The sequence below is a fragment of the Bos taurus genome, chromosome 20 (genome assembly GCF_002263795.3).
Source record: "Bos taurus isolate L1 Dominette 01449 registration number 42190680 breed Hereford chromosome 20, ARS-UCD2.0, whole genome shotgun sequence".
In the NCBI taxonomy this organism is placed as follows: Eukaryota; Metazoa; Chordata; class Mammalia; order Artiodactyla; family Bovidae; genus Bos; species Bos taurus.
In genome coordinates, this window is record NC_037347.1 from 23,038,753 (window position 1) to 23,060,542 (window position 21,790).

Below are 21,790 nucleotides of genomic sequence, written 5' to 3' on the forward strand. Positions count from 1 at the left end.
CCTGCAATGCAGGAAACCTGGGTTCAATCTTTGGGTTGGGAAGATCCCTTGGAGAAGCGAATGGTGTATTCTTGCCTGGAGAATTCCATGAACAGAGGAGCCTGGAGTGCTACAGTCCATGGGGTCACAAAGAGCTGGACACGACTGAGTGAGTAACACATTTGAAATCAACTAACAAGAGATGGTGACAATCTCCACCCCACTCTCCTCCTAACGCAGGAAAATGTTTCACCCTGAGCTCACAAGAGGTGAGGAAGGAAGCTCTTACTGGAAACTGTGTTGTAGTTGTAATTGGAGTGCAGGAGAGGGGCCACCTGGCAGGAGCCCAGGCCTTTTGTAGAGGAAAAACAGTCCTTGTCAGAAAGGGAAGTGGCTCCTCTCCTTTCTCCTGCAGGTTCTCCCACTGACCAAACCCAATGGAAGTCAGAGGGCAGGAGACCTGCATGATGACATTGTTGGAGGTCAGCCTTCAAAGCAGGAATCTGCAGGGCAGAGGCTGGATCTGAGAGGCAAACAGAAATATCCAGGATAGGGCTCACCCCGTGATCTTTGGAGGCTCACCCAGGATGTGAGAAGAGTTCTTGATCTCCCCACCCCCATTCCCATCTGGGTAGAGTTCACTTCTCCCAGTGTGATCACGCTGCTCTGGAGCAGCCCCAGAAAAGCCTGTCTCACTGCAGATGATCTCAGTCTGCTCAGGGTCAGCCAAGGATAACCAGACTGGACACAACTAACCTCCTGCTCCTTCTCACTCTCCTTCACTCAGCACTTACACCAGATGTACCCTAGACATCAGACCAGGGCCACCAATGAGACACAGAGAGAGAGAGAGGAAGGGAAGAGAAGAGAGAACAGGGGAGGGGAGGAGAAAGGAGGAGAGAGAAAGAGAAAAAGAAAGAGAGAAAGAAAGATAATCACCAGTTACCCTCCCCTCATAAAGAAGCTGTAAAGGAAAACATAAAAAACAATGTTAACTATAATGCAATTATTTTTGTAGCATCTTCCCACCTGATGGAAGAATTCTAGAATTCAGAAAGGATATGGCACATTTATTTTATCAATATAGTAAAGTAAAAAAAAAAAAAAATAATAAAGGTACAGATATATTCACTCATAAAAAAATAATAAAAATAAATATGCCATTTTCAGTCATAGCCACTGTTCCTTTAAAATCTGTATACTAGGATCTGTATACTTTAAAATCTGTATACTTTACACCTGTTGCATTATTTAACTCTCACCACCACCATCACTGTTATTATCCTTTTTACAGCAGAGAGGATCAGAAGCTCAGAAAGGTCATACAGTGGTGAAACCAGATTTAAATCACAGCATTGTCCTGGCTCCCCCAAAACAGTGATAAGACTAGATTTAACACAAGGAGCCCAGTCCGTCGTTCTGTGATGACCTAGAGGGGTGGGTGAGGGGAGGGAAGGAGACTCAAAAGGGAGGGAATATATGTATAATTATGGCTGATTTACATTGTTTTAGAGCAGAAACCAACACAACACTGTAAAAATTAAAAAAGAAAAAAAGCCAACCACCACTTAAGCTTCCTGTTTATATCACCCTCACTGAAGAAGTCTATCCCCATTTAAGTACTCTTTGTAATGAATGCAGCATGATCAATCCCTCTGATCAGTATTAAGCAATTTAATACTTAGGACCTTAAGTGTAACCTAAGCTGAGCAACAATGAAAATCTGATTCAGCAGAAAGACAAGCCATTTTATTCTTCAAATAATTCTTCCAAAATAATTTCTGAATTTTTAAATTGTTTCCACATAGACAACAGTTTATTGTCTTGGTGAGTTTAGTTTGCTGTTGGGATGATCGTAACAAAGTACCACAGGCTGGGTGGCTTAAACAACAGAAATTTATTTTTTCACAGCTCTGAAGACTGGTAGTCCAACATCAAAGTGCCAATAGGTTTGGTTTCCTCTGAGACTCTCTCCTTGGCTTTCAATTACCATCCTCTTGCTGTCTCTCCAAATGGTCATTCCACTGCAAAAGTGAAGTGAAAGTGTTAGTCACTCAGTCATGTCCAATTCTTTGGGACCCTATGGACTATAGCCTGCCAGGCTGCTCTGTCCATAGGATTCTCCAGGCAAAAATACTGGAGTGGGTGGCCATTCCCTTCTCCAGAGGATCCTCCCAAGCCAGGGATCAAACCTGGGTCTCTTGCATTGCAGGCAGATTCTTTACCATCTAAGCCACCAGGGAAGCCCACCACTAATCAAATGGGATTAGGGCCCACTGGAATCATCCTTCATTTTAACTTGTATGTATGTGTGTATATGTGTGTGTTAGTTGCCCAGCTGTGTCTGACTCTTTTGAATCCGTGGACTATATGGAATTCACCAGGCGAGAGTACTGGAGTGGATTCCCATTTTCTCCTGCAGAGGATCTTCCTGAACCAAGGATTGAAGCCAGGTCTCCTGCATTGCAGGTGGATTCTTTACCATCTGAGCCACCGGGGAAGCCCCCATTTTAGCTACCTCTTTAAAGGCTCTGTCTCCAAATACAGTCACATTTTAGAGCACTGGGGGCCTTAGAGGGGCTTCCCAAGTAGCACTAGTGGTAAAGAACCTGCCTGCCTATGCAATAGACACAAGAGACTCAGGTTCCATCCCCGGGTCAGGAAGATCCCCTGGAGTAGGGCATGGCAACCCACTCCAGTATTCTTGCCTGGAGAATTCCATGGACTGGGGAGCCTGGTGGGCTACAGTCCATATGGTCGCAAAGAGTCGGATACAACTAAGGCAGCTGAGCATGCACACACACTAGGTTAGAGCTTTAACATATAAATTGGGGGGCCGGGGACACAATTCTATGACAATGAACATTCATTGATTAATTCGTTCAGCATCTTCCTCAGTAGTTTCCAAATTTGATTGTTTACAAGAATTTCCTGAACAGTTTATTTAAACAGTAGAAGCCGGGCTTCTCTCCAGCCCTACTGAGTCAGAAACCTTGAATATACAACCCAGGTATTTGTGGTTTTTAAAAAATCTCCTCAGGGAATTCTGAGATGGAGCCTGGGCTAAAACTTCCAGGGTTAAGTATTCTAGAAAAAACACTGTGCTCCAGGCATGCCTAAAATGCTGTCTGCATATTAACTCATTTAATCCTCACCCTGAGCTATAATGTAGGCACTTTCATTCCCCCCATTTTACAGATGAGGATGCATAAGCACAGAGAAGTTAAGTTACTTGCCTGTGGTCACAGAGTTGGTCAGTGTCAGAACTGGAATGTGAACCCAGGCAGTCTGGCTCCAGAGTCTGGGCTCCTAAGTACTAAACTCAATTGCTTCTCTCCCACAGATGGAGTGTTAACCTCAGTCAACCAAGTATGTGGCCCAAGTGGGATAAGAATTTGAACTTGGGAATCATCAGCAGTTGTTTCACACTGATAACTACGACTGTATGCTTAGATATTTTGTGTTTTAGAAAGAATAAGCAAAATTGTAAATGCTGACTGCCTCCAGGTATAACCTATACATTTAGAAGGTATGACACAGGTTCCAAGTGGTGAAGCAATTTGAAAGCACTTGAAGTTTATGGAAAACGAATAAAGAATAAGCACTAGACAACTTTGCTTCTTAGAGTGAACCCAAAGGGATACAGGTCTGGTGAATAAGGTAAGCCTGAGGATTTGCTTTCTGCATTCCCTTTCACTCTTCAGAAGCACTAAGATAGGGAGGAAGGGAGAGAAGAGACAGAGGTCTTCCTCCTACCTGCCTTCCTGGGCCTTCTTACCAATCACCCTGGCTTCTTTCCTATAGATCTCTCCCCTAGTAAATGCAAAGGGTGTCTGGTCATTTGGAGGCCTTCAGCAGATTGCATTTCTAATGTCATGTTCTCATACAGGTTCTGTTCTTTAAAGACACCTCTGTTTTTCTTTACAGGCTCCTAACCGTCCTGGTGCAACAGTCAAACCTCAATGAGATTAATCACCAGGACAATGAGGTGAGCCTGCCCTTGCAAGAAATTGTTGGACATTGTGCAGGTTAGAGTAGAAGAAGGGTTTTCTGAACCACAGAGCTTCCTCTCTTAAAGGTGCAAGGAGGAGATGGAGCAGATTTGTGTTTCTACCCTGAGAGGGAAGCCTGTGTCTCTATTATTAATTCTCAGGCAGAAATTTATCCCACTGCGGATAGCTTTTAATCGGGTAGGATTTATTGCATTAAGTATTTAAGCATTTATCTACCACTGAGATTTTGTAATTTCCCTTTGGACATTGAAAAATAAATATTGCTCTTTCCTGTCTTCTCGAGAACCAAAAATTTCGATGGCTGCTGATGCTCTCTCTTTGAGTGGAAGACGACAGATAGATAATAACTCTAGGCTCCCTGATCCAGAAGCCACACTATTAATGCCAATGATCACAACTGCTGTTTCCTTTACGTTGCAAGGCAAGCCTGTGCCAGGTGTCCAAGAAGACAGAGCAACACTCTCAACAAAGTTCCTGAGGGAGGGTAGATCAGACCAGGCAGAGCTGCCCCAGAGACACTGAGGGGCTTGTATCTATTTAAATTAAAAAAACACACAAAAAAACAAAAAAAAAAACAGGGCTGGTTTTTATTAGCCAGGTTAATTTCTTTAACCAGCTTCTTAAAATGGATTTAAATATCTGATTTTTAATGGAATTTTTAAATGTAAACTTAATTTGACTTTACTAAGAATGTCTGATAACTTTAAGAAAGCCTGATAGTATTGAAAACGTATATGCCCCAAAATGTGAAATAACTGTTTTCAAGGAGACCGGCTGGCTATAGACAGAGTGGGAGGGAGCCCCCTACCAGGGACTGGGCCCCTACCTCGTATTTCTCCTGGGCTGCACCTCTTGTCTTCCTTGAGCCTTTGAATCAAAGGCCTCCTTCCAACTGGCTTGGCATTAATGAGCGCATCAAAAGTCCCCACTTCACAGTCTGGGTCTGAGGATGGACAGCTCTCTGACTTGGTGGTCACATGCTGCTTCCATCTACCCCTTGTCTTCAGTAGTTTAAAACAAAACCCCACATGAGAGAATATTGCACTGTTTTAAACTTCTGCTTTAAAAATGAGAACCAGAGATGAGAAAGTGCCCTTCGTGTGAAAGCAGGGAGCCTGGGGGCTTGCAGTCTGTGTCAGCTGATGAAGAACTTCTAGACTTTGGGCAACTTGCCAACCACTTCTTACACCTTCAGCTTCTTCCTTCAGCCCCACCCCACACTGGGACTTATTAAATGAAAGGGGGCAAATTCAGTCATTTACACCCTAAAGTTAAATTTCTCTTATAGACATCCAACTTTCTGTCCCCAACTCAGTGGAGCTAAACATCCCCTAGCAAAGTGACAGTTCCCTATTTTTCCCCACCCTGGGAGGCCCCTGGCTGGTTGGTGAGAATGAAAGTAGACAGAGATCTTTCTAACAGTGGTAGTTGTAACACTTTCCAGACAATATGTGGTTAATATTGGAAAAGTCTGTAGTTCCTTTTTGTGCAAAGCAACCTCCCAGAGAAGACTCCTCTTGGTCTCACACCAGCATTGGACCCATTGGCTTTTTTGAGCAGATGCCTCAACAAGGACACTTGCCTTCGGTGTCATAGCTTCCTCTTCACACCATATCACAGCATGTCTGAAACCCATCTGAATCCAACTACTAATGCTTGCCTGTGTTTTTCTTTAGTATGTATGTTGCTGTGTGTGCACGTTAGTCGCTCAGTCATGTCTAACTGTTTATGACCCCATGGTAGCCCGCCATGCTCCTCTGTCTATGGAATTCTCCAGGCAAGAATACTGGAGTGGGTTGCCACTCCCTTCTCCAAGGGATCTTCCCAACCCAGGGATCAAACGTGGGTCTCCTGCATTGCAGGCAGAGTCTTTATTATCTGAGCCACCAGGGAAGCCCATATATATTGCTGGTGTGAGCCAATCCATATAAATTTGCAAGGGCTAAATTGCTCTTTGCCATTGGGAAATAAGGATAGTTCTGAAATGGAAAGAACACAACCCAGGCTTTCCTTTCCATTTATTACCTTGGTAGAGTTCCTGCATTTGGCTTCTCAGTGTTCTGAATAAGCAGTCACCTTCGGCCCCACCCCCACCCCATAATCACTTTTCCAATGAGTTCCAAGTAGAGTCTCCATTATATATGAAGGAGTAACAGTTAAAACACACACACTGTACATCTGTTAAATAGCAGGAAGCGAAACAGCAAAGGCAAAAGAAATCAGGGAAAAGGTAAGCTAGTGCTGGCGAAGCATTATGGCTTCCTGATGACAAGAGGAAAGAGCAAGACATATCCCCTACGGAGTTTGAATAAAATTATTTCCCAAGAATAACTAAAGGACTCCCAAGCTTGTCATAATAATGCTTAAAGATTAAATGATCAATTAACAGAAATCTAACTTAATTGAGACAGACTGTTAACTGAAACTAAAGAATGGAGAGGGGGAGAGAAGGAAAAAAAAAAAATGTTTTCTGCAGCCATCCTCTAATTGCTCATGTAAAACAAAACATAATATGTACCACTTTATATCAGAGATGACTGTCACTCTAGAGGCTATCCTGTTCTGAGCTCAGTGACTTGAAACATTTTTTGTACTATTAGTTTTTACTTGAATAAGTAATACATGAACACATTTGCTTCTTAAAAAGTTAAATATTACAATACTAGAAGTCCTTGATTACTTCCACCCTACCACCTTGGCCCCCAGGTAATTGTTCTTTTGTGTATATATATAGTATGTATATACATGCTTTCTCAATCTTTTGTATGTATTACCACATCTTCTTAATCCAGTCATCTATTGATAGGAACTCATTGCTTCCATGTCTTGGCTATTGTAAAAAAATACTGCTATGAACATTGGGGTGCATGTGTCATTTCAAATAAGTGTTTTCGTTTTTTCTGGATATATATACCCAGGAATGGAGCTACTGGATCATATGGTAGTTCTATTATTAGTTTTTTAAGGACCCTCCATACTGTTTTCTGTAGTAGCTGCACCAATTTACAGTCCCACCACCAGCGTACGAGGGTTCCCTATTTCAATTTTTAGTATGCATGCGTGGTTGTTCTTCAAAACAACTGCATCAATTTATAGCTCCACTCATAGTGTAAAACGTGCTTACCACCGTTTTCTTGTTGTTGGATTTTCTTATTATTGTTTTAATTTGCATTTCCCTAATAGCCAATGAAAACGAGCATAATTTCATAGGTACAGTGGGCATTTTTAGATCTTCTGTGAATTGCCTGTTTATTTAGATCCTTTGTCCATTCACCTTTTCTTACATATTCATAGGAGTATTTTTTTTTTTTTTTTTTGACCACACCACACGGTTTTCAGGATCTTAGTTTCCCGACCAGGGATCAAACCTGTACCCTCTGCAGTGGAAGTGCAGAGTCTTAACCTTTGGACTGCCAAGGAAGTTCCCATAGGAGTTTATTTTATATTCCGACCAATCCTTTGTCTGCTATTGAATTGCAAATGCTTTTTCATAGTCTATTCTTTATTTTAGAACTGTTTGTGATGTCTTTTCCTCTACAGAAATTTTAAAATATGATATAATCAAGATGATCGTTCTTGTCCATTATTGTTTTTGTTTTTGGTATCCTTTTTAAAGGTCTTTCCTACCCCTAGGGACATAACTACATCATGCTAAATTTTCTTTTAGTTTGTTACGAGATTTTTTTTTTTAATATGTGGTTTCATTTCTGAACTCTGTTCTTATTCCAACGATCTATTTGTTTTTCTTGTTTCATTAACCACACTGCTTAATTATAAAGTGACTTGTTTGGAAGCTATCCACACTGCAGGATTTAACACTGTGGGAAAGGCACCCTGGGTCAGATGGCCAGATGTCCTGTGCCTTTGTTCTTTGGGACCTCAGGGGAATCTCTGACAAAGAGAGGGGCTTGTCTGTTGCAGCCACAGAGAATTAAGTTGCTAAATTCCTGGAATCTAACCTCTCCTGCTTTCGTTTTAGCTCTGGCAGGAAGAGCACCCCATGAAGAGGGACTATAAAATATTGGCATCTGCATTAGAATTTTGAATGCGTTTATCCAGAAAAGCATTGTGATGCATGGTATTTAAAATAGATAGTTGATCCTATATTAATGCACATTCTGGTATAAGTAGATTTTTATGAGTGGCCTGACAGTCCAAACTTACATTACAATAGCACTCACAGAAAATAAATCCAAGTTGCAAAAACAGATGTGAATCTTTGGATATAATTCTTAGCAATAAAATCTAATTACAACATTCCCAAGATTCAAGCACAAGCAAGGACTGTTTGTTAAAAAAGGCAAAATCAATAGAAACAGCCCCTGATTTTAGAAATCTTTTTGCTCTACAGCTGGCAGAAAGTAAAATAATAAAGTCAAAAAAATTTAATGCACCAGAATTTTTATTCTAAAAATGAACACCTTAACAAATAAGAGTCCCGTGCTACTTAGGAGCTCTCACTTCCTCTCTCCTCAGACCCTCCTTTCCCCATAAGGTCCTAGAGGCAGATCATGTATTTTTTTATCTCTATATCCCTAGAATCTAGTTCAGTAACTTGCACATAGTAGAGTGCCCCTAAAATACATATTTAGATAAAGAATTAAATTATTAAATTCAAGAAATAGGCATATGATTTTATTTTATTGTCCTTTCCCTCTTTGTTGTGTTGACTCAACTCAATGAATGACTCATTTTATTTACCAGATTTGACTCCCTGTGACTTTTAATTATTTCCAAATCTACTCTCAAAAAAATAAGATTTTATATCATTTGAGAGCTTCAAAAATGTAGATTTTAGGGCAGGAGTCCTTGTCCATTTTCACGACATGGACACATCTGGCATACTGGAGAAGGCTGTGGATCCCTTCTCAGAAAAATGTTTGAAGTTACATAATATAAAATACATAGCATTACAAAAAATTATATTGAAAAACAGATACCAAAATATTTTAAAGAAGAAATTTGCAATATCTACATGCAAGCTTTTTTTGCTAATGCCTTACTAATCTTTGTGATCTATAATTGTAAGTTTTTACCCACATAAATTTGAAGAAAATGGCTTTCATTACTGCATTTCTTATCTTGTTTTAGAATTTCTTTTAGACTCTTTTAAATTATATCCTTTATTCCATTTTTTTGTGCACAGAAGACCCTCTGTAACTTTTGTGAGGGGTAGTCACAAAATTAATAGTATGTGAATATAAAAATGTCACACAGAGCTAAACTGGACTCCTGTGAACTTCTAGATCCTTCAAATGACCTAGAATTGTTTTGCTGATCTCGCAAACACCTGCTAGAATTCTATCGCCTGGTGCACCAAGATGCGGGATGAACGAAGCAGCCAGCCACATCACACGTTTCTGTCTCTGTGCCTTTTAGCATCTGCAGGAGCTGGTCTAAAAGTGCAGTTCTGAAACAGAAAACGACTGAACACTGAATCAGATTTCTGCTTCATAAAGCACAAAAGTTACAGTGGTTTTGGAAAAAAAGAAAGAAGTTCTGAGAAGACGATAGGACTTAAAAGCCCTTAACTGAAATGTTGGTGGCACAGGCTCAAGGCACAGAATTACTCATGTGCACCAGAGTGTGTTCCAAAGCCAGCCTGCCATGCACACAACAGCTATCACACACAGCTGTTTCTATCAACAATCTCGAAATGGCTCCTAAGTCAACCAAAACTTAACATCTCCCTCCAAAACTTTCTAGAGAGCTATGTTCTTAAATGAATGTAAGTTACTCTTCACTCAGAGCCAGCATACCTTCTTTTTCAAAGAAGTAGAATTCTACTGTCACCAGGGCCATCTGGGTATGTGTTGCAACATATCTTCCAGAGACTCCTAGACTTTCAGCTCTCAGATTCTTTGAAGGCCCAGTTGGGTCCTCAATGTGGGGCGTCACACTTTAGACACAGGTGGCTGGCTTGCATTCAGCAGACTCTGGTGTTTTATACTCCCTGTGAATCCAAGGGAACCTGGATAACCTGCGATTCACTGATTAACTCTTCCTGTGAACGTTTCTCAAATACATACCATGTTCTTGGGTATATCAGTAGTGAATAAGCCACAGCCTCTGCCATTAAAGTGCATCACAGCTAAATCTTAATTCTTGTCACAGCTCAGGGCAGACACAAATTGCCAAGCTGGAAGTCTGCCCCTTAAATGGCCACCAGTCTTAACATAACACGACTAGGATGTGCTAGCAGTGTTAAAAAAGCTGAAAGGAGGAGGACACAGTTGTAGAAAACAGTTCCTGAACAAAGTGTGTTGTGCAATACAAAGAGTTGCATTTGAGCTGATTTTGAAAGTTTTGGTTTTCATATTACTAACTCTAAGAGGGTGTATTTTTATTTCTCATTAGCCCAACTGAAAACAATAGCAACAGGAAATTTCTCTTGACTTGAATGAATGTTTGAAGGCTGTTTGTATTGTAAGATAAATATACAACATATTTATATTATATATTATAATGGATTATTATTTAGAGACTAATTGAGTAATTCAGGTCTTGACTTGGGGCCACTCAGAGGATCAACAGCGATTTATAACACTGATCCCAAATTCCAAGGTAGAGGATGGGTGGGAGGGATTATATATATATATATGTATATATATTTTAATAGCTTACTAAACTAAATATTTGCCAGCTGCACTTTCAGAAGAAAACTAGAAGTGATGCCAAATGAAATAAATAATAATACAGGGTGGCAACCCTTATGCTTGAGAATCACCATTCTAAAAAGTGAGAAGATCCCAAATCCAGCTAAAATCACAAAGAAAAAAAATTTTCCAGTATCTGAGCTCATTTCCAAAATGAAATCTACTAGCTTGATGTGTGGAACAAGCAATTTCCTCCAGAGTGGGAGGGACCGCAATTTGAATCCCAGCCTGTCTTATACCCAGTCAGTGACCTTAGGGAAATCATTTACCCTGTGTTTCAGTTTCCTCACCTGTAAAATGAGTCTAAAAATACCTGTCTCTCAGGATCGTTGTAAAGATTCAATGAAGTGAATGAACTTGGCACAAGTAGGTATATGAAAAATAGTAGTAGCCCTTTGCACTGGTTTTTAAAATATGCAGGAGCTGATGTTTTTTTGTTTTCATTTTTGTTGTTGTTGTTTGGTTTTTCAACAGGGAGTTAAGGACGGGTGGTGGTTGCTTTAAGAGAAAAACTCTTAAAGCCTAGAAACTCTTTAGGAGACAAGGATTAACAGTGTCCTAACAAGGATTAAATTAATTCACAATTTCATGCCGAATTCTCACCTGGCTAAATCAGTCTCTCTGCATATAGTGATTGCCATCTACCTCATTTGGAGGACTCATCAAGAATTCTAACAGGTTTCAACAGGTTTCAACTGAACAGTTGATAACAATGATTATAGCAGACAAGTTCATTTTCTATAACGAAGTCATGTTCTGTCTTTCTTGTGTGAATGATTTTAGAAAGCAAAGCCAAATTTTACAAAAGCAAAAAAATCTGTCACGAAGAATAAGAAGTCGCTCATTCATTTAATAAGCTTTTGCTGAGCGTTTACAATATGCCTGGCACCGTTCTAGGTTCCAGGGCGGAAAAGGGCCCTGCCTTCATGAGCTTATACTCCAGTAACTCAGAATCGTCTCTGATGTCTGTAGTCTTGGAGCTGGTGGCACTTTATAATGAAGCCCATGATTCTAAAGCAAACCGTACTCAGATCTGGGAAAGGGGTAATCACTGCACAATAAAAAGAATCTGATTCCCTGGAGTCCAAATTTCTAATTCCAGAGGGCCAAATTAAAAATAAAGACCCACTGAAATGCTTTGAGCTATTCTGAACCCCAAGTAAATATTCAGCTGCAGGAATAAGAACAAGAAGTTCCACTGTTGTTAGACGGTCATTATTTTCCATATTTCTTGAAATATCTTTAAGAGTATCTGGAGGCTCAGTTTTATATGACACTTGAAACTGGAAAGCAGGCCATAATGTAATGATTTAGAATGTGGAACTGGTCAAGGGGACTTACATTCTAATCTCACTGCCCCACAAACCTCAAACCCTAGATTCAGTTTTGTGCTCAGTCACAGGCTTGAGAACTTCCCTAGAACTCAACTTCCTCTTGCATAAAATGGGAAGGACAGTGACACCTCTCAGAGTTGACCAACTGCTGTAGCAAAAGCTCGAAACCTCAGTGTCCGACATAATAAAAGCTTTTTCCTGCTCGCTTCATTGTTCAGTGCTGGTTGATGAGGTGACCCTGTCCTGCCTCATCAACCAGGGTCCTGGACTTTTTGATCACTTGATTCCAGCATCTTCTTGAGACTTAGCCTCCCCTCTATTCAGTTGCCAGGTGAGGAAAGAAAATATATAAAAGACTACACAGTTTTTATTTTCTAGGCAGGCCTTGGAGGAGTGGGGGCTTCCATTCTTCCATCCTTTCTATTCACACGGCAATGGTCAGGACTCAGTCTCATGGCCGCACCTATCTGCCGGGAAATTGGGGCATGTAGACTGAGTATGTGCCCTGGAGTAAGAGGAAATAGAATTTGGTGAGTACAACAGACTTCACCACAATATTTAATCCAAAAGCTTATTTGGAGGATTGAGATGATATACAGAAGAACTCATAAAGCTCTCTCAGTTCAGTTCAGTTCAGTCGCTCAATCATGTCCGACTCTTTGCAACCCCATGAATCGCAGCATGCCAGGCCTCCCTGTCCATCACCAACTCTAGAGCAATACATATTCATGTATTATCTGTGTGTCAGTCACTCAGTCGTGTCTGACTCTTTGTGACCCCATGGACTATAGACTGCCAGGCTCCTCTGTCCATGGGATTCTCCAGGCAAGAATACTGGAGTGGGTTGCCATTCAATTCTCCAGGGAATGTATTATCTGGAACATTATTAATGTATTATCTGGAATAATAATAGCTCTGCCCTTCTAGCAAGGCTGCAGCCCGTCTCCTCCACTCAGCTCATCTTGGATAGGCAGAGAAGGCCAAGGTGGTAACACTGTGTTATATGCAGAAACAACTGCAAAAAGAGAAAGCTGTCCACTTCCTTTGCTCCCTTTACCAGGCATCTTAATCTAGAATCATCTCAGATATATTTCATGTAATTGTGAGCTATATGCAGTGAGAAGAGGCCATCTTTTCATAGTCCACTCTCAAATACTACTGGTTCTTTTTGGCAAATGTTTCCCAGCAGAAGTTCATTTTATTATGAAACCATACCTAACATGTGAGCTTAAGCTAGGAAAGAAGGTGGAATTCACCAGATTGGCTCATCCAGATCTGATTTCCAGGCTGCCACGGAGTGATTTCTTCTAAACAGTGTAAATCAGGTCATGTTAACACCTGCTTAAAATCCTTCCTGTCTTTCTATTGACTTCAGAATAAAATCCAAATGCCTTATATAGGTTATTGCCCATCCCATGCTCCAAGGATCAGCCGTGCCTCTTTCTCCAGCTGCATCTCGCATGGCTCTCCTCCTCTCCCTATTCATTCATTCATCCATCCAACTGCTTTTCATCTAGCCTGGGTCAGTCTCTGGGGATACTTTAGTAAACAGACAGTGTTCTGGTCTGGTGGTGGGAGATGGCATCCCAGCGTACTCTGATCACAAGTGTCTGCCTCTGTGACTTGCTCGCTGGTTTCTACCTTCAGTTTACCTCGACTCCCAGAGGCCCATGTAGAACAGTCCCTACCTCCGGGGTGGTTACTCTGTCATGGCACCCCAGGTGCATTCTTTATAGCATTCAACAATCCTGAAAATCCTTTGGCTTGTTTGTGTTATTATTTGCATTTATTATCTATCTTCCTCTACCACAGTGGAGTTCCCACGAGGACATGGATCTCATTGATCTTATTCCCTATAGTATCCTTGACACCTGTTTGCCTGACATCAAGCAGGAACCCAAGGAGTATCAGTTGAATGAATGATTTAAGGAACAAGTGAACTGACAGACAGCAACCAACGCATCTGGTGATGCCTTTGGGCCTGGGGAGAAAGTACTCCACTTTCCTTCCTAATAGCCTGTGCTCATCTCGGCCCCTCTGACTGTGGTTTTGCAGGGGATGACAGCACTCCACTGGGCAGCTTTCCACAACCGGCCTCAGCACACCCAAATGCTGCTGAAGAAGGGGGCAGACCCCACCCTTGTGGATAAAGACTTTAAAACAGCTCTCCACTGGGCAGTCCAGGTGAGAAACTAGCCAGTGGGCTTGTCTCAAGTGTAAATGGTGTAAAGCAATGTTAATAGTTCTGAGTAGGTCAGACTGGTAAGGCACAGTCCCAGCATTGATGTGGGCTTTGTATGTATGAAGGACTTCCCTTGTGGCTCAGCTGGTAAGGAATCTTCCTGCAATTCGGGAGACCTGGGTTTGATCCCTGGGTTGGGAAGATCCCCTGGAGAAAGGAAAGGCTACCCACTCCAATATTCTGGCCTGGAGAATTCCATGGACCATATAATCCATGGGGTTGCAATGAGTTGGACACGACTGACTGACTTTCACTTCACTTCACTTATACGTATGACAGAGCAAGCAAGATACATACATGCTGCCCTCCTCCCTCCATCCATACCCAGAGGGACAACAGCAGATCGGTCACTTTGGAGCATTTGGGTACATCAGTTGCTGAGAAGACATCCTACTAAGGTAAAGAGGAGGAGGAGTCACAGAATATCAGGCAGTGCCCACCTTGGCTATTACACACACACATACACATATATACATACCTCACTCTCTCCAGCAGTGCTTGCTGAGGGCTCACAGTGCTCCATGATAATTCTTCGAAGAATTACTAGGAAGTCCCTTCAGAGTCTTTGGACCATGAATCTCTTCTTCTTTCCAAATCCTCTGAAGCAGAATAATTCCAGGTGACCCTGAGTTCTACTCTGAATCCTGAAAACAGAGGCTCATGGCACCCTACCTCGCTATCCCAAAAGGGAGTCTGTATCAGTACATATAACTGGAGAAAACATAAATCTACAGCCCAAAGAGAGGAAAACTGAGACTGAGGTGAAAGAATGACCATTAGTAACATTTATTGAGGTGTTGTCTAGGGAAATCTTTCAAAGGGATTGATTAAGAGTTATCTCTTCTGTCCTTGAGAGCAGTACTATGCATCCTTTGAACAAAACTGCCAGCCTCTTCTGTCTTTTGATGCCTGATGTAGACATCCCCACTGTTTATTTCCATCAGCCCTATAAAGGGACCCCTGCTGAACTGCAGTCAGCATGCCCCTGATTCTATGCGCCCTGACAGTAGTTTCACTTAGGTGTTTTCACGTGCCACACATGGCAGAGAAGGGCACCTGGCACTTTCAGGGTTGACATGTGGGCCTGAGATCAAGGGGAAATAGAAGTGATTTGGAAACTACTCTGTTTTTGTTCTTGCAAGCTTGGCTTCAGTTACTCTGTAGCAGGGCCAGCCCTGGCAAAACTCTGAAATGAACAAAGCTTGTTTTTGTCATCCCACCTGCCCTTAGCACCCTCCTACATACTTTCAGTATTTAATCAGCTGCCTCGCCCCCCCATGCCAGTCCCTGTCCAGCACCCAGTCCTCTGGCCAGGGGTCACCACTGCAGCAGTGGCCCCAGGGCAATATGGCTGGGCAAGCAAGAAACATCCCACGTGTGTTGGTTCTCAGCTGGGGTGACGTTTGGTATCGGAATCAAGCATTTTCTGTATCTTCACTCTCATCACCCCTGTTCTCTGATTCCATCGATCTAGGATGGGGCTCCTGTACGTGCATTTAACAAAATCTCCCCAAGGAATTCTTACCTGTACGCCGCCTCTGCTCCACCTTCATCCACTGCACCCACAGTTTAGAGCTACTGCTTGGGATGCAGGCTTGCAATTGAATCAGCAGTGCTTGTAAAATGACAAATTCCCAGACCCCACTCCAGATCTAATGAGTTGGGCTCTTTGTGGGTGGGAACCCCTGTTTTTATCCTCCAAGAGGCAATTTTGCAAAATCAAAAGAAAAATGTCCTCAGCTCAGAGGATCTGAGTTTGCGTTAACAGAACCGGATTTGTTCTGAGAAAAGTCACCAATGCCTGCTTGGCTTAACTATTGGTGTATCTTTGGGGTATGAATGAGACTGTGCACATGAAGTGATATGTAACATTCTATGTAACTGGAAGAGATTATAGTTTTTATTACGGTTCCCAATTTCCTCTATGAAAGCTTAGTTAACATACTATCTACATAATCTTTCTCTCTACTAAATGGTGTGGTTTTTATCTGCTATATTGATTTTAATCCTGCCTGCACATTAGAACTTACCTGCACATTAGGACCTCCCTGATGGCTCAGAGGGTAAATCATCTGTCTGCAATGCAGGAGACCCGGGTTCGATCCCTGGGTCGGGAAGATGCCCTGGAGAAGGAAATGGCAACCCACTCCAGTACTACTGCCTGGAAAATCCCATGGACAGAGGAGCCTGGTAGGCTACAGTCCATGGAGTCGCAAAGAGTTGGACACAACTGAGCGACTTCACTTCACTTCACTTGCACATTAGAATCAACTGAAGAGCTTTTAAGCAATACTGATACTCAAGCCCCACACCTATTTTCAGTCAATTATTTTGGGGTGCAACCCAGGTGTTAATATTTTTGTAACGTTTATCCCTTCCTCTAGGAGCTTGTAATGCCCAGCTAGGGTTGAAAACCACTATGATAAATGAATTCATATCTTGCTGCTGCTGCTGCTAAGTTGCTTCAGTCATGTCCGACTCTGTGCGACCCCATAGACGGCAGTCCACCAGGCTCCCCCGTCCCTGGGATTCTCCAGGCAAGATCACTGGAGTGGGTTGCCATTTCCTCTTAGCTACTCCTACCTAAGATATTTGCATTCTGACCTGTGATTTTGTAAACTAACTATAATGCCTCACACATGTTCATACTCATTAACTTAATAAATGCTTAGCGAGCACCTACTTTGTATGTGGCATGGGAAGGGGGAGAGATTAACATGACAGATCCCTTCTAGGACGCCCATAATCACATGTGATATTGCATGGGTGGGTCTGTGAGGATGTTAGCATACGTTTTTCTGAGGAAGGTGTCCACTATTTCTTCAACTCTTCAATGAGGATCTGTAACCAGACTCCAAAAGATTTAGAATCTTACTCTGGAGGAACCATGCACCCTCTCACTCCCTGTGGTTAGTACTAAAATTCAGAAGTGATGTGCTTTGACCTTTACTCTTCAGAGAAGACCAAGGGTAATTCCAAATGTCAGCCAAAACCAGGATTACACGTGCCTCCTTTAGCCATCCTCTTCATTTATACCATGGGGACAGCACTCTGCTCCTCTTGAAGTTTTTCCATATGAATAGGTCTATTTCCTGTTGTTGTTGTCATTTATTCCTTTCATTTGAACTTAGGGCTTTTCTCTGTGACTATATGAGACAATACTTAAAGTGACAGTACTTTGGGTTAATAAAGCCCCTGTATTTGACCCAGGTAATCAAAGCAGTAAAGATTTGAAACACTGGGCCCGGAAAGTAAGGCCTTCCCAGGTGGTGCTAGTGGTAAAGAACCCGCCTGCCAATACAGGAAACATAAGAGGTATGGGTTCAGTCCCTGGCTCTGGAAGATCCCCTGGAGAATGAAATAGCAACCCACTCCAGTGTTCTGGCCTGGAGAATCCCCATGGACAGAGGAGCCTGGTGGGCTACAGTCCATGGGATCTCAAAGAGTCAGACACAACAGAAAAACTAACACTGTCTTGCAAGCGGGCACTCCCAGAATGTTTGACTTCTGCCCTCATTTCTCAGGTCCCTCCTGTGGGCCCATTGCCCTCATTCACCTTCCCCATCTGCCCAGGAGACTCCACTGCTTGGCTCTCTCTGGGCTAACACTGAGCAGAACCCTGTCCCTGTCTGCATCCAGTCTGCCCTGATGAAATCTCAGTCGCTTCAGGGAATGTTCCCACCTGTTTGTGATGGGACTCACTTATCAGGAGTCTACACAGGTCTCTCTCAGCTTCATCTCCCTCTCACTCCTCAACACTGCAGAAATCATAGATCTTTTTTTCATTCTCTTTTCCTCAGAAAGTCCATCGGTTCCAACGACTTCAACTACCAATCTACTCAGAATTTTCTCAGGTCAAAATCCAGCACTGACCTCTCTCTTGACACTAGGCTCACATTTCCAGCTCTACCAGGCATCTTCCCATCATTTCCCATGGATGTGTCAAAGTCAACGCATTCAAACTGAATCCACAGTCTCTCCTTCCCATCACATTTCCATCCTCCCAGCAGTCCAAGACAAAGGCCTCCAGGTGGCCCATGAACACTCCTTCCTTATCATCATTCACGTCCAGGTGGTTGTCAAGACCTCTTCCTTCCACACCTCAGGTCTCCCAGTTGCCTCTTTTCTATTCCCACTGTATAGATCAGGGTCCTAGCACGAAGCAGCCCACTTGGATGGGATTAATTGAGCATAGATTCATAAAAAGGCTATTTACACACAACCACAGGTTGCCATTAGGGAATCTAGGCCTAACAGAGCCTGGAAGGGAGAGGTTACTAAGACACAGCAAAAGTTGTAGCTGTAGGAGAGGGCCCAGGACAGAAACTGTAACCCTGGATGGAATAATCAACTTGTGATCTAGCAGGGAGAGAACTGGACGATAAATGCCCCAGTCACTATTTCCTCCTCTGTCCATCTCCTGTCAGTGCCACTCACTGGACAATCCCAACTAGAAGCCAAAGGGCCAAGGAGCCCATTTAATGCAACTCATACATGCTGAGAGCAGGTTGAAAAAAGGGAGTTGACCAGGAAGAACAAATGGAGATGATGAAGTACACCCACCATCACTGCCTTAGGTCAAGCCTCCCCTATCTCTCACGGGAACAGTTTCAGTCTCTGTATTTCTACTTCAGCGCTTTCTTTCTCTACTCTATTCTCACATTACCGCCAGGTGCTCTTTCTACAAATCACAAAGGAATGTACTCACATAACCGTTACCGCACCAAAACAATTATGGTCACCCTTGGTTCTTGGCTTAAAAACCTGCAGCAAGTGCTGTTTTTTGGTAAAGAGCAAACTCTTTGATTTCCACTGACTGCTGTGAACAACCACTCCCCACCCCACCCTACTCCCTGCCTTTCCTCTTCAATCTGTATAGACATTAATCCAATCATACTAGAATATTGATAATCCCCTCAATACATGAGAAAGATTCATCCAACCTTCCGGACTTGGTCATCCTCTTCCCCTTTGGTGAAACATTTCTTTCTACTTTAAATGGTATATACTTAACAGCAATCTTATTGATTTATTTGGCCGTATCAGGTCTTAGCTGTGGTATGCAGAATCTTTCTTTATGGTGTTCTGGCTCAGCAGTTGAGGCTCAAAGGTTAATTTGCCCCACCACATGTGGGATCTTAGTTCCTCAGTCAGGGATTAAACCCGAATCCCCTGCATTAGAAGGCAGATTCTTAACCACTGGACCATCAAGAAAGTCCCAATACTTTTTTCTTCTTGCCTTCCCTGTCTGATCCCTTCTAACTGCAGAATTTATACTTGTTCCTCCTTATTTCTCAAGGCTCAACTAAGTTTACCCTCGTTGCTGAACTCCCTTTTAGAATTTTCCCCTCTGTCTAGTACTTCCTTCCTTCTATTGCTGGCGTTACTATCAGTGGGTTGCCTACATCTCCTCTTCTAGACCACATGCTTAAGTAAACATGCCTTACTCATCCAGATGTCTCTCAAGACCCAAAACAGACCTTTGTGAATCTTTGTGAATACCAAAAAAGTTTTCACTGAATTCAGTTCAACAAGCTTATCCATTGAAAGCCACTGGAATTGGAATTAGTGCTTTATTGGGTTCTTTCTGTGATATACCATTTTCAGCTTAATCGAGACCTCCAGGAATGCATTGCCTTAGTATCAAGGAGTTTTTCCTAATGATATGTAATCTAGGATAACTATGATGACAGGTCAGCGAGAGGGCCAAGTATCTACTGCCCCTCAAATCTCACCTCTAGCTCCTTCCTCCTAATCCTAGCTAATGTATTTAGAAGCTTCCTCAGTAGGTACTCTTCTTGCAGTGCATTTTTCAAGGGTGGGTAGAAAGAAAAGAACTGCCCTAATGTAAAGCAACTATTTCATGTTTGTTCATTCAGTATGTGATTAAGGAAATTATACACACACCCCTGGAGCTCTGGAATGTAACCATGAAGCCACCAGTGTCTGAGACTGATTTGGTCCAGCATGAAATTCTCCTCCTTCCTGTGGTGGCCAAGATATGTGATCACTGTTTGAATTGTGTCAAAATTCTATAAATATACTTTAAATATATTCAGAGTGCCAAAGGATAATTATAAATGTCATAGGCCAGTGGATCCAGACCATAGATGAAAGAACCTTAGAGCTGGGAGGGACCACACAAAGTCATTTAATGCAACCCCTCTGTTCACACGTGGAAAACCAGTGCACAGGGAGGTTACCATTGTCCAGGCTCAGCCTACACCCACAGGTGCCCAGACCACACAACTCCCAGTGCTTGATTAAAGGACATAAGCCCAGAATAATCAAAGAGAAAGTCAAATTTACTAAATCAACTCCCAGTACCTTGGAAGCAAAGATGGAATTATCTTAAAGGATAGCCTAAATTAAAGTGACCTGCATGTGTCAGCTCCCCAGGGCTTGGCTGCAGAGAGGGAAGGAGATGGGTAGACAGCCGAAAAATAGGAACTCACCTAGGAGTAAACACAAGTAAAGAAAGAAGTGAAAAGATAGTGAAAGGTGGGAGACAGTGAGAAAAAGAGAGGAAAGCTAAGAAAAGAACGGGTGTAATTCTAGTTTGGCTTTGCCCATAGTTTGTAAGGCTTGTTTTATTTATTTATTTATGCTATGTTCAGCCAATATTTATTACAAGTTACTCTTTATTAGGCTCCATTTCAGCAGAAAGACAGTGTTTCTACACATGACCACAGCAAGGAAGGAGGTTTCGTGGGGGTGTTTTCCATATTAATCATTAGAACACCTGTGAAATGATGTAGTTCAGCAGCTGAGGGTCACAGTTCCTCATTGCCTCTCCCCCACCATTTCTATCTTACAGTAGCCCTCCAGGGGGGTCAGCCCCAAGTTTTGGGATACAGAAGACTCTGGTATCAGGCCAAGCAGAAAGCCTGGGTCCAAACGGGCTAACTATGAAGAGGGTCCTGACTCCAAGCTACGATATTGGGCACCTTTCTCTTCTAGTCAGGCTTCTCTGATAGCTCAGTTGGTAAAGAATCCACCTGCAATGCAGGAGACCTCAGTTCAATTCCTGGGTCGGGAAGATCTGCTGGAGAAGGGATAGGCTACCCACTCCAGTATTCTTGGGCTTCTTTTGTGGCTCGGCTGGTAAAGATTCTGCCTGCAATGTGGTAGACCTGGGTTTGAACCCTGGGTTGGGAAGATCCCCTGGAGAAGGGAAAGTCTACCCACTTCAGTATTCTGACCTAGAAAATTCCATGGACTGTGTAGTCCATGGGGGTTGCAAAGAGTTGGACACAACTAAGCGACTTTCACTTCACTTCCCTTCTAGTCAGCCACAAACCCTCAACTCTCATGTGTTCACAGTCTATTGGTTCACAAGCTAGTAGGTTTTCCCCTCCAGCTCCATTCCAGTCTAACACATTTTGGCTCCAGATGAACTTAAGGGCCAGCGTTCTTCTCACAGCACAAAACCACCTAGCCCTTTAAAAGGGCCACATGACCTAAAACCCTTTCCTCTCCTTTGTGCAGTCACTGTCATGTGACAAACAGACTCCTACTTCCAAGAGAAGGACGGAGATCGGGGTTCCCTTCCTGAAGAACCCACCG

The 21,790-nt window shown here is 42.6% G+C and overlaps 1 protein-coding gene and 1 long non-coding RNA gene across 7 annotated transcripts in view; one reads left to right on the forward strand and one right to left on the reverse strand.

Annotated features, from left to right (window-relative positions):
- ANKRD55 (ankyrin repeat domain 55) overlaps positions 1–21,790 on the forward strand; it is a 110,348-nt gene that overhangs the window by 52,704 nt on the left and 35,854 nt on the right. For 4 of the 6 annotated variants that reach the window (XM_059878745.1, XM_024981313.2, XM_024981312.2 and 1 more), the window contains exons 6-7: positions 3,907–3,967; positions 14,038–14,166. In XM_059878745.1, the coding sequence (XP_059734728.1) occupies positions 3,907–3,967; positions 14,038–14,166 (190 nt within the window). The remainder of the gene's footprint in view (positions 1–3,906; positions 3,968–14,037; positions 14,167–21,790) is intronic. The other 2 variants (XM_024981315.2, NM_001099057.2) reach the window with 1 other exon arrangement.
- On the reverse strand, positions 1,858–6,157 carry LOC101905381 (uncharacterized). Its single transcript, XR_238946.5, has 2 exons — positions 4,819–6,157; positions 1,858–2,003 (listed from the first exon to the last, which is right to left on the reverse strand). It is a non-coding gene; the product is annotated as an uncharacterized lncRNA (long non-coding RNA).